The sequence below is a fragment of the Aythya ferina genome (genome assembly GCF_964211825.1).
Source record: "Aythya ferina genome assembly, contig: HAP1_SCAFFOLD_29, whole genome shotgun sequence".
NCBI lineage: Eukaryota > Metazoa > Chordata > Aves > Anseriformes > Anatidae > Aythya > Aythya ferina.
This window is the reverse complement of record NW_028181463.1, coordinates 2660536-2672992: the sequence shown is the minus strand read 5'-3', so window position 1 is coordinate 2672992 and position 12457 is coordinate 2660536. Positions and strand designations below refer to the sequence as shown.

The 12457-nt window shown below is 50.3% G+C and overlaps 1 protein-coding gene across 1 annotated transcript; it reads left to right on the top strand.

Annotated features, from left to right (window-relative positions):
* LOC311428147 (olfactory receptor 14J1-like) lies at window positions 1-915 on the top strand (the record flags this gene model as incomplete). The annotated part of the gene is made up of 1 exon (XM_084539696.1): window positions 1-915. The coding sequence occupies one exon, from the start codon at window positions 1-3 to the stop codon at window positions 913-915; it is 915 nt and encodes a 304-aa protein (XP_084395822.1).
* Between the last annotated feature and the right edge of the window lie 11542 nt (window positions 916-12457).

Genomic DNA, 12457 nt, shown 5'->3' with positions numbered 1-12457 from the left:
ATGTCCAACAGCAGCTCTGTGAGCAAGTTCCTGCTGCTGGCATTCGCAGACACGCGCGAGCTGCAGCTCCTGCACTTTGTGCTCTTCCTGGGCATCTACCTGGCTGCCCTCCTGGGCAACGGCCTCATCCTCAGCGCCGTAGCCTGCAACCACCGCCTCCACACCCCCATGTACTTCTTCCTCCTCAACCTTGCCCTCCTGGACCTGGGCTGCATCTCCACCACTCTGCCCAAAGCCATGGCCAATGCCCTCTGGGACACAAGGGCCATCTCCTATCAAGGATGTGTTGCACAGGTCTTCTTTTTCTTCTTCTTGGTTGGAGCAGAGTATTTCCTTCTCACCGTCATGGCCTACGACCGCTACATTGCCATCTGCAAGCCCCTGCACTACGGGAGCCTCGTGGGCAGCAGAGCTTGTGCCCAGATGGCAGCAGCTGCCTGGGGCAGTGGCTTTCTCAATGCTGTCCTGCACACGGCCACTACGTTTTCTCTACCCCTTTGCCATGGCAATGCTGTGAACCAGTTCTTCTGTGAAGTCCCCCAGATCCTCAAGCTCTCCTGCTCAGGTGTCTACCTCAGGGAAGTTGGGGCACTTGTACTAAGTATTTCTATATTATTTAGTTGTTCTATTTTCATTGTTATTTCTTATATTCAGATCTTCAGGGCAGTGCTGAGGATTCCCTCTGAGCAGGGCAGGCACAAAGCCTTTTCCACATGCCTCCCTCACCTGGCCGTGGTCTCCCTTATGGTCAGCACTGCCATGTTTGCCTACCTGAAGCCCCCCTACTTCACTTCCCCATCCCTGGATGTGGAGGTGTCATTTCTTTACTCGGTGGTGCCTCCAGCAGTGAACCCCCTCATCTACAGCATGAGGAACCAGGAACTAAGGGATTCAGTGAGGACTCTACTTGAATAGACACATCTTCAGCATATTCACCTATAATAATATGGCTATAATTAGAAATTCCATCTTTTCCAGAAAAATATTATTTCTGTTATTAAACGCCTGTAATATTATTTTATCTAACTATTTTGCCTTTGATTAAATAATGTTATTCTTAGTCTCATACTTGTCAATTATTTACCTATAGAAACCGGCTTCCTGTGTACATAAAGCTACTGAAGTTACCTTGTGAATTTCATAGGTCTCAGCTTCTCTTTCTTCCCTTCTGTGGAGCTGGGGGAGCAGCCCCAGCACACAGGAGGGGCTCAGGACCAAGCCCAGCTGCCACATGCAGAAGCATCCCCAGCAGCCCTCAGGGCTGCCCCTCACTGCCCGCTGGGCTCTGCCTCTCTGCTGCCTTGGGGTCGGGGCTGCTGCTTCCCTGGAGCCATGGCCATGGCCAGCAGCTGGACGTGGCCTTTTCCCTGCTGCTCTCTTTTGGCTTCCACATTGTGCTTCTTTTTTTCTGGGTAAGCCCTGATATCTCATGTACCTTGGTGACAGTCCTGTTGTCTCTGCAGTGGCATCCCTGTCCCTGCAGGCAGCAGCAGGCACTGTGCAGCCCTGGGTCACAGCTGCCTCCCTGCTAGCACCACAGTAACAAAAGGGTCTTGCTCACGGCAAACCTAGAAGCCTGGACACCTCTTCCAAATGTGCTATCAGGAACACAGCCAAGGGGTTGCTCCCTGCTCTTCTGTTTTCTGGGGTTCTTCATGGAGTAAAGGACACAGGATGAAAGTCTCAGGGTGGTCTGTGAGCGACCAAGCGCAGGACTAAGCACTCCCGTTGGGGCAGCACTTGCCTAAGGAGATGACAACTGGTCTTGGACTCATCTGCATGAGACTGCACCCTGCAGTAGGGTTGATGGCCAATGCCAACCTTTGAGAGGAATCTGGAGCTTCCAGGAGACGTCAAGGGATCTCCAGGGACAGGGTGCTCAGTGGGTAGTGAGTAGAACCTCATAAAATGACTGTGCAAGGTCGTTTCAGGTAACAAACAAGGTGAATCTGAGGAGTGCATGGGCTGCTCAGACTGCTCAGACTGGGTCAGCTGTCACAGCAGGTTCCCCTCCCAGCCTCTTGCCCACCTGCAGCCAACTGACTCCCAGGGTAGAGTGAGAAGCAGAGAAGGCCTTGATGCTGTGCCAGCACTGCTCAGGAACAGCGACTACAGCCATGGGTGACCAACACTGCTCTGGTCACATATCAAAAACACAGCACCACAGGGCCTGATCTGCAGAGAGAAATGGCGTCCTAGCCAGTCTTTGTCCCCACAATGGATGAGAAGCTCTGCTAGGAGCCAGGAAAAGTGGTAATAAGCAGTAGGAAAATTGAGGAAGCCCAAAGGCCCTTCTGAAGGGTCACTGAGTGCCACCTGAGAGGCAGTTCTGGGCAGTGGGGAGGGCCAGGAGAAAGAATTTTGAGAAGGCTGTGAGAAACAAGGACACTCAGGGCTTTAGCAGGTCCTTAAAGCCCTTCCTGAGTCCCCAGATGGAAAGCAATCTATGTCTGTGGGTGGAGAAGTAGCCACATCTTGGGACTGGGACAGGGCTGAAGGTCCCTGCGTGAAGCTGGGATGATGGAGAAGTGTCCACCTTGCATGTGTTCCTCAGCCTGGGAGCAGGGGCCTAACCGCGGTGCGGGATGGCTGGGCTGTGCTCAGCTATGCCCCAGTAGATGACCTTGCTCTCTTCCTCCCCACCACTCCCCACACGGGGCAGGCCCTCAGGAAACACCCCTGAGCCTGGAGATGCACCAACCTGCTGCGGTGAGGTGCCATTACTGTAGGGGAAGAGGGGAGGGTTGGAGAGACACATGGGGCCGGTGGGCAAGGGTGGTGTGGCCTGGGGAAGTGAGTGCCTGGGAAAAGTTACCCTGGAGCCATTGGAGCCATTCTGGAAAGAAAACTTGTACGGAGGAACCGCACTTTTGTGGCACTGCAGAGCTGCTGGGCACATTGTGCAGGGTGCTCTAATGGACATTTGTGTCCTTTTCCATTGTGTATTAAGTGCCACTTTTCTCAGGAATAACGTAGCCAAAATAGCAGTGACAGATAGTCTAAGATCATGCAAGGCATCATAAACATGCCCCTAAAAAGATAAGTGATATGGAGAAATCAGGAGAAGCCTGGCAAGGAGAAATGTGAGATTTGGAGGAGGGAATAGGGGCTTGGCCAGCCGAAATTAAGGATTTTGTAGAGGTAAGAGGGTTCAGGTTATGCTGATGCTGCTGTAACCGTAACTTAAAATAGACATACAAGGCTATTCCCCAGCTTCAACCTGTAAACATTTTTCCTAAACTTAAATGCTACTCAGCACCCTGACAGGAATCCACTACTCTAATGACTGACCACAACGTATCCCTAGAAGACAAAACTCAGCCCATATTTGATTCATCCTAGCTCTTACTCTCTCAATCACTCTGATCTCCGCCCTTAATACTAGCACTAAAATGGCGTATTTAATATTAGAAAACTGCTTAAGAGACCTATACAAAACCCTAACTCCAAATGAATTTCAGGGGCCATGGATCTGATCAGCTTGTGGACCACAAGGAGGAGATGGGTGGGAATGCTCTGAGGAGCTCAGCTCTGCCTCAAGATCTCCTGCCCCAGCATGAGGAATGTGACTGTGGCAGGGACTCTGAGGTCACTTCTGTCTCTGCACTTGATAGGGCAGCAGCAAGAACGTGTCACAGAAAGGGACTGTGAGGTCACTTGTGTCTGGAGGTGGCAGGTCAGCCTTGACTTCTCCCTGGGAGCTGCACTTTTGGGCTGACATCTGGCAGTGGCCCTGCTAGGCCAGCAGAAGGCACCTGCTTGGCATGCTGACTGGGGGATCCCCTCTGCCTCCAGAGCCAGGACGACCCAGGCAGAAAGAAGGCCCCCAGATGGGTTGTCCTGTCCCTTCTGCTTGAGTCCATGACTGCACAGCAGCAGGCACAAGGCTTGGCTGTGTGTAGCCAAGAAGCTGCAAGGCCAGCAGCAGGCCCCTGGCTTGGAAGCTGCTGCTGAGGTGACTTGTGTCTGGTTGGCTGAGAGGCCGCAAGGAGCCTGCTGGTTTCCACCCTGATGGAGCTTTCTTTGGTAGTAGGAAAGAGCAGAAGAAAAAACTTCTACACAGTGCACCTTGGAAGTTAAGCATTGTCTACAAGGAGGAAGAAATGTCCCTCAAAGGGTCGTGCTGTGGTGCCAGAGGTCACCCTCTGATCAGACCCTAGCTTTGTGTTTCAAGGAACATCTGGTGAGGGCTGACGAGACATGGGTGAAAGCAAGGGATGAAAGCAAGGTGGTGAACAGAGATGGATGTCTCCAGACTTCACGGAAATAGGTTAGACTGTGGCACATGATAGGAAAGCCTGTAGAGGGGAAGGCAGAGGGTGCTGGTAGAAATGGGAGGCCCAAGAGCCCTGAAATTTCTGTCCTCTTGGCTAGAGTTTATGAGGAAATATATTTTATTCCTTGTGATGAGGCCTCATTGATTCCTTGCAACCCTGTGCAGCAGCTCAGAGGTGTCATACCAGTGTTCTTCTCACGACATCACACTGCCCACCCTATCCCACAGATCCCCAGGAAAAGCCCTCAGCCAGACTTCGGGGTGCAGGATCTCTTCTCACAGTTCCAGGGGTCAGGCCTTGGCACTTCTGCTTCACTAAAACCAACCAAGACTTTTCTCAGCACAGTGCCTTTGCCTGTCTCTAATCAAGGCCTCCAATTATCTGCCCTAACAAGGCCCCGGGGAGGCTTTGTTAGTAACAGCCCTCAGAGGGGCCCATTAATACTCCAAATCACTTCAGCTTTTCCTTCTGACTTTAATTGCTCAAGCAGTTACATCACTCTCTTCTCAGTACCTGAGCGTCACAGGCTCAGCACCAAAACATACCGTGGAACTCATTAAAATGAAGAAACTCCTAACATCTCCACCATAGTTCTCCTCAAGACTTCAAGCCTTTTACAGCTAATTGCAGAGCTTGCATGGCGTACTTTAGGTAGAAGATTTCAAAAAGCAGCTAATAAAAATATCTTCTGTTTTTAAAGGATGAATTTTGCTGCATTTCAGTTTTGAGAATCATACTCCTATTGCTACTCATCCAGGGTTACTTCTTTGGAGACCTTCACCAGAAGAAAAATCAGAGTCTGGAGGTCTGAAACCTCCACTGCCAGCAGTAGTCTTTGTCACTGAAACTGTAGCCCAGCCCAGCACATGAAACCCTTTCTAAGACAGTTCGGGTTCTTTGAGAAAAAAATAATATCTAAAATAAAATTAAATTAAATTAAATTAAATTAAATTAAAATTGAAATGATATTTGGAATCTGAGAAATTCAGCTTGAATCTCAGTAGGCACCTAGACATCCATGGTATCTCTTGGGTCTTCCGTGGAAAACTGAAGAAAATATATCTTCAATTTTCTGTAGCTGTACCCATGATCTTGGCCTCTTTTGGGAAATTGCCCCTTCCAGACAGAGAAAATTAAATTGAGTAAAGTGAGAAGACCTGCCCAGTCAATAGAGTAGGGCAAGGTCCTACTTCCTGTGCAATAGATGCAGAAAGCAAAAAGAATTGCATTGTGCCTGACACTACTCTGGGACGTGTCACCCAGGTCAGGCAACTTTACCTTAGTGCTGACAAGGACATCACTAAACTACGCTCCCAAGCTCTACATCTACACCTCGGCTCTCCCGTCGATGAACCAGCTCATCAATTTCCTATCTGGGAGATCCTCTACCCATACACAAATCTCTTCTTCCTCTCTTGCTTGACCAGCACGGTGACTTGAATGTGGAACACCCTCATCGCCGTGCTGGTGCCTGACACCAAACACCTGCAGATGCCCGCGGCCTTCTTCCTGGGGGAGAGTTGTCCTCCTTGCACACCTTGTACGGCTCCACCACCCTGCCCCAGATGCTGGCCAGCTTCCTGGCTGGAGACAGCATTCCCTTTGCTCACAGAGGTGGCAGCACTCTCAGCTGCACCTTCTGCATTACCGCAGTGCTTCCTGCTGGGGGCCATGTCCTATGGTCAGCCCTGGGCTGTATGCCACCCCTGTTCTCTGCAAGGCTCAAGAAGTGGAAGGTCTGACTCCAGAAGGCAGCTGTACCTGAACCAGGGGAATTTCTCTCATGTACAGGAATTCTTTCTCTTCCTCCCAGCTACAGTTCTGCGGCCCCAGTGTCATAGACACCTTCTGTGGTTTTGTTCCATTTCTGGAGCTGTCCTGCAGTGCCACGGTGATACTCTTGGTTTTGCTTTCAAAATTTGCATTTGTATCCAATCTTCCAATTCCTAATCATGCAGATTTCATGTGTGTGTGCCCTGTGTTGGCAGGCCCAAAGCTTTATCCACCTGCTCTTCTGTCCTCATGAGTGTCACTTTTTTCTATGGCACAATCATCATTTTCTGTGTGAAGCACAGAACAGCCCACCTCACAGATCTTAACCAAGCTCTTTCCAAACCTTCATCATCCCCTGGTGAATCCTCAGGTTTCTTAGCGGTGGTGTGGGAAGGGTGAGAGAGGTGCTAGTGGAGATGCTGACATTGTCATAAGACCTATCTCAAATACCTTGGAAAGGACAGATGGATCAAAGACTTTCCTCAGGATTTGGAAAAGGTAGACGTCAAACCCATCTTCTAGTAGAGGGGCAAGCAGAAGGATGATTAAGCCTAACCAAGGAGAAAAGTGCCAGCTTTAGCCTTAGGCCCCAAAGCAGACCTAAACTGAAGTCCTCAAAGCTTGCCCTTATTCTAAACCCTGAGCAGGTTCCTTAGGCACAACACCAAACAATTCCTTGAAGCCCTTGCCATTCCTTTAACCCTGGAATGTGACCTCTTATTCCTAAACATTAACCTGATCATCTAACCCTCAAAGCCCTCCACCCTGCACACAGCACATCTCAGCTTCAACCCCACTCCTATCCCTACCTTGTGTGGCTTTTATGCTTGGGGTAGGGCAGGGACTGTGAGGTCCTGAAGCAGTCCCATGGCATTGGAAGAGGCATGTGCGGTGAAAGGTATGTGATCAGATCACAGTCCACAAGGAGGAGCTGGCTGGGAATGCTGGGATGGGATCAGGTGTGCCTCAGGATGTGCTGGGCCTGCAGGAGGCACATGGCTGTGAAGGAGGCTGGGAGGCCACTTCTGTCTGTACAGCTGACGGACCAGCTGCAGAAATGTGGCACAGATAGGAACCATAAAGGCCAGAAGCATGCACATGGCATTGAAGATGATGGTGAGGCACCTTCTGTTCTAGTCAGGTGAGAGACCACAGGAAGGCTGATGGGATGGGAGTCATGCTTGAGGTATAGTTTGTGAGACCATAGAATGAGAGAATGGCTCCTGTTGGAAGGGACCTTAAAGGTCATCTAGTTCCAACCCCCCCGGCCGTAAGCAGGGATGCCTCCTACGAGATCAGGTTGCCCAGGGCCCTTTGCACAGGAATCCCTTCCTCTGTTGAATCAACTACACCTCTCAGCTTGGTGTCATCTGCACACTTGCTGAGGGTGCACTCGACCCCACTGTCTATGTCACTAATAAACATATTAAACCGTACGGGTCTGAAGACAGACCCCTGAGGTACAAGACTCATCACCAGCCTCCACTTGGACATAGAGCCATTGAGCACCACTCTCTGGGTGTGACCTTCAGGCCAACTCCTTACCCACTGAATGGTTCACCCATCAAATGCGTATCTCTCTAATTTGGAGACCAGGATGTCATGTGGGACCATGGCAATGGTCTTACAGAAGTCCAAGTAGATGACATCGGTCAGTCTTCCCTTGTTGTCTGATGTGGTCACTCCATTGTAGAAAGCCACCAGATTGGCCAGGCACCATTTACCCTTTGGTGAAGCCATTGTTGTTGTCTCGGATCACCTCTTTGTGCCTTGACACTGATTCCAGGAGGATCTTTTCCATGATCTTGTCAGGCACAGAGCTGAGGCTCACCATTCAGTAGTTCCCTGGGTTATCCTTTCTACTCTTTTTAAAAATGGGAGTGCTATTTCCCTTTTTCCAGACACCAGGGACTTCACACAACTGACAGGACTCTTCAAATATGATGGAGAGAGGCTTGCCAACTGCATCAGCCAGTTCCCTCAGGATGCTGGGATGCAAGTCATCAGATGCCATAGACTTGTACTCGTTGAGTTCCATCAGGCGGTCTCAAACCTGCTCTTCACTTAGAGTGGGTGGGACTTTGCACCCCCAGCCTCCATCTATGGCTTCAGGGAAATGAAAGACTTGGGAAGCCTGACTGGCAGAGAAGACTGAGGCAAAGATGTTGTTGTGTCCCTCAGCCTTCTCCATGTCTGCCATTACCAGTCCACCCTTCTCATCCATCGCAGGGGGTACACTCTCCTTCCCATTTATTTTCTGAGCGATGTATCTCTAGAATCTCTTCTTATTATTCCTTGCATCCCTTGCCAAGATGAGGCTTACTCACCAAATTGCCTTCCGTGGACACTAGTATTAAAATGCTCTATTTATCCCTCGATTTTTTGGCAGACCTAAATAAAATGCTAAACTACAGAGCTTGCCTATACCCTAACCACAGAACAACAACAAACATTCCCAAAAAAACTCTATTTACTCTCTAACCCAGAAAAGAGAGTCCTAGTCCCTAAGGGACTAGGGATATGTGAGCTCTGCTTCAGGATCTCCTGCCCCAGCAGGAGGAATGTGACTGTGGCAGGGACTGTGAGGTCACTTCTGTCTGGAGGTGGCAGATCATGCTTGGCTTCTCCCTGGGAGCTGCACTTTTGGGCTGACATCTGGCAGTGGCCCTGCTAGGCCAGCACAAGGCACCTGCTTGGCATGCTGACTGGGGGATCCCCTCTGCCTCCAGAGCCAGGAGGACCCAGGCAGAAAGAAGGCCCCAACATGGGATGTCCTGTCCCTTCTGCTTGAGTCCATGAGTGGGCAGCAGCAGGCACAAGGCTTGTCTGTGTGTAGCCAAGAAGCTGCAAGGCCAGCAGCAGGCCCATGGCTTGGAAGGTGCTGCTGAGGTGACTTGTGTCTGCTTGGCTGAGAGGCCGCAAGGAGCCTGCTGGGTTGGGATGCCTACTTCAGGAGTGGTTTCCACCCTGACGGAGCTTTCTTTGGTAGTAGGAAAGAGCAGGAGAGAAAAAAACTGCTACAAAATGTGCATTGGAAGGATGGCACTGGCCATGAGGAGGAAGAAATATCCAGGGGAACAATTGGTTTTGTTGCTAATAACAGAGACAAAGAAGGCATTAAGTGTCTCAGCCTTTGTCTCATTCCTTGTCACCAGGTTTTGCCCCCAAAATCCAATAAAGCATTATGATTCTCCCTAATCTTCCATCATTTAAAGTATTTTTATTTTTATTTTTATTTTTATTTTTATTTTTATTTTCATTTTCATTTTCATTTTTATTTTTATTTTATTGTCTTTGACAGTAGTAGATGGATTGAGCTCCAGTTGGGCTTTGGCCCGTACAGTTTTGACCTGCACAGCCTCATAACATTCAGGACATGACTACAGAGAAACTGACAGCATGCATGAGAAGAAAGCACAGCAAATGTGGAACCTGGCAGCCTTCCATCCCCTACCTTCTGTGACTGTGCTGCAATGCCATTTAGCCGGTTACTCCTGAATTATCCAAATTTCCCTGCAACTCTTGGTGCTGCTGTCTAGTCAGATATAGCACAATTACCCATAGGTTGAACTCTCTGCCTGCTGACATTAACAGCTGATAGAATGGAGCATCACTGTGGGTGAACCTTGAGAATCTGCAGGATTTTGACTTCAGAAAACACTTGACTTTAACATGGAGAAGAGCCCAGTCCTGTACCAGAGGAAGAGCAACCACACACATCAGGGCAGACTGGGACCCTGCTGAGTGAGTAGTGCCCAGGAAGAGGAGGGCTTGGGCACCACGAGGGATGCCATAGAGCAGTGGTGCCTGCTCAGCAGGAACCAGGCCAGCTTCCTACAGAGCTGCCTTCTGAGGAGCATGGCCACCAAGAAGATCTGAGTTATCACGCTCAGCTCAGATCTGCTGTGACACCTCAGAGATAAGGGTCTGCAGCCAAAAAGGAAAAATGTGGAGGTCTCGGAGTCCCTAGGAAAGCCATGTATAGACAGGATAGAGGACTGTGACAAGGTTGAAAGTCCCAGCAGGACCAGGTCTTTGTGTTCATATCTATGACTGTTATCTCTGCCGCTGACGCCCATGAGGAGACAGCTTATCATTAAAGCATCAGGGTCTCATTGCCTCCTCACCCCCCACCTATGAACCAGGCAGGGGTCGTACCATTCTCCTACACTTGGCAACGCAAATCCCCATCTCCTACTGCCCCACAAAGAGCCATGAGCAACCTGTAAAGGAAAGGATCTCCCTTCCGAAGCACTTGGGGTCAAGGCCTGGCCTTTGTGCTTGGTGACACACATCCAATTTTCCTACACATCAGTGTCACCTTCACATTGCTTTTGTCTCCTTGTCCTCACTGCCTTCGATGTTCTGCTCTAACAAGCTCCAAGGGAGGCTGTGTCAGTGCTGGCCCTCAGGGGGACACTGCAGGAAACTTGCCTCTGACTTGGACTTCTGGAGACATGTCTTCAATGGTCTCTGAGTGCCTGAGGTTCGTGGGCTCATCAGCAAAGCCCCCAGAGGGGGGATTGCAGTGCCTTGGGCTGGTGCTGTGCTGCTGAGCTGGGCCAGGCTCGTGGGACATGAAAAAAAACGTATTTCAAAAAGTCCCATGAAGCAGAGAGACAGCTGTGCCCAGGAGCAGCTCCTCTGCACAGCGCAGCAGGGCTGGGGGCTCTGACCGCAGCTGGCACACAGACAGGAGAGAAGGAGAGAGGGCTTGGAGGCACTGAGGAGCACAATAACAAAGGGCAGCGTGTGGCAGGACACATCTGCAGGCTCTTGACACCGTGAGGCTCTGGCAGCAGGGCACTGCAGGTGGGGTTGCCAGAGGGGTCTTCTGCAGCTGGCACATCTGATGGCTGATAGCATCTGTCAGGATGGGTCATATTCTACCTGTAATGTGGCACAGAAGATGTTTTAGAGAATGGTATTTTTGAGGGGGCATTTTAATAGGAAGACCGAGGCTTGGTTTATCTGAAATGGAAGACTTGCTTGGATTCTGTGCTTTCAGATTCTTGGTGTGGAGGGGAGGCAGGGTTCATGACAATGAATTGTCTGGATTGTACAGGAGACTGAGACTGCAAGAGTATTGCAGGGAGAGATCAATATGGCAGCAATTAATGTGATCAAATCCCTTCAGGCATCTCAGCCTAAAGACTGAAACAACAACATTTGTTGTCTCCTCAGGGCTTATCAGGTCTTCAGGAGCTGCAGCCCCTGTGATGTCCTGTACTCAGGAAGCACACAGCTTGTGGGATGGGGTCTGTGAGCATGGACAGGGTGGGGATGTGGGGACACAGAACCAGCTCCCAGTAGGGACATAGATACAAGCAGGGACATGGGCAGGCAGTGAGAGGGAGCTGCTACCAGAAATGCTGTGTGAGGGAGGGCTCAGGCACCTCTTTGCCATCCCCTGCAGGGCAGGCACCTTCCCTGGGACACCCCCTGCTCTACTCTCCCACCAGCACAGGCTCTGCCCTCAAGCCCCCAGGGTCCCCAGCAGGAGCTGCCTCGTCTGCAGGCAGAGCTGCAGCACAGGAGGGTCTGCTGAGTGTCCGTCTGTCCCTCCCTGGCCTTGCCTCCCCTGGCAGCAGCACGCTGGCATTCCTCCTGGCTTCTCCAGCTGGCCGTGCTGCTGCTGGTCTTGTTCCCAGGCTGGCTGGGGATGGGGGTTTCACACGCCCATGGGGTGAGCCCTCGGTGTGCTTGGGAGAAGGGGAGTACGGGGACAGGGTGAGGGGTGTGGAGATGGGCACTTTAAACCTGGATTCCTCTGCTCTCAGCAGGGTCTTTGTTCTTTTCAATCAAACGTGAGTACAACTTTCGTGCAGCTCTCACAGGGCAGCTGAGATCGTACTTGATGGACAGACTGGCTGTCCTCCCTGAAGAACACTGTGCACTAAAGTGAGAGTCCCTTTTTCTCTGATAATGATCTACAAGGATTCCCTTTGAGTCCAGCAGAAATAGCCAGGATCTGTGGCTCGGAAACATTCCTCAGGAGTGGTGGGACAGCTGAAAGAAACAAAACAAAACAAATAAATAAATATATATATAAAACACCTCCACAGCTCTGCTCTGTAGTTTGGTGGACAGGGAGCAACACTGGGGCAAAACATTTTCAGATCAGGAAGGAAGTGAAACCAACATTTCCCCATGTTCCTCTTCACCTCTTGCTGTAGGACAGGGCTGACTCCTGCAGTGCCCGTAGAAGAGGCCCCTGTTCCAACAGACTCCGTCAGGCAGAATGAATCAGGATGCATGAAAGGGATCTGCCAAATGTCTGCCAGAAAGTGCACAATATAGGTGATGATTTTAAATGAGAAATTGAATTAATTTCCTTCTGATAAATTTCTTGTACTTTATTACTCTCATCCTCTTCTTTGTTCAGGACCACATCTCAAAAAAAGCAG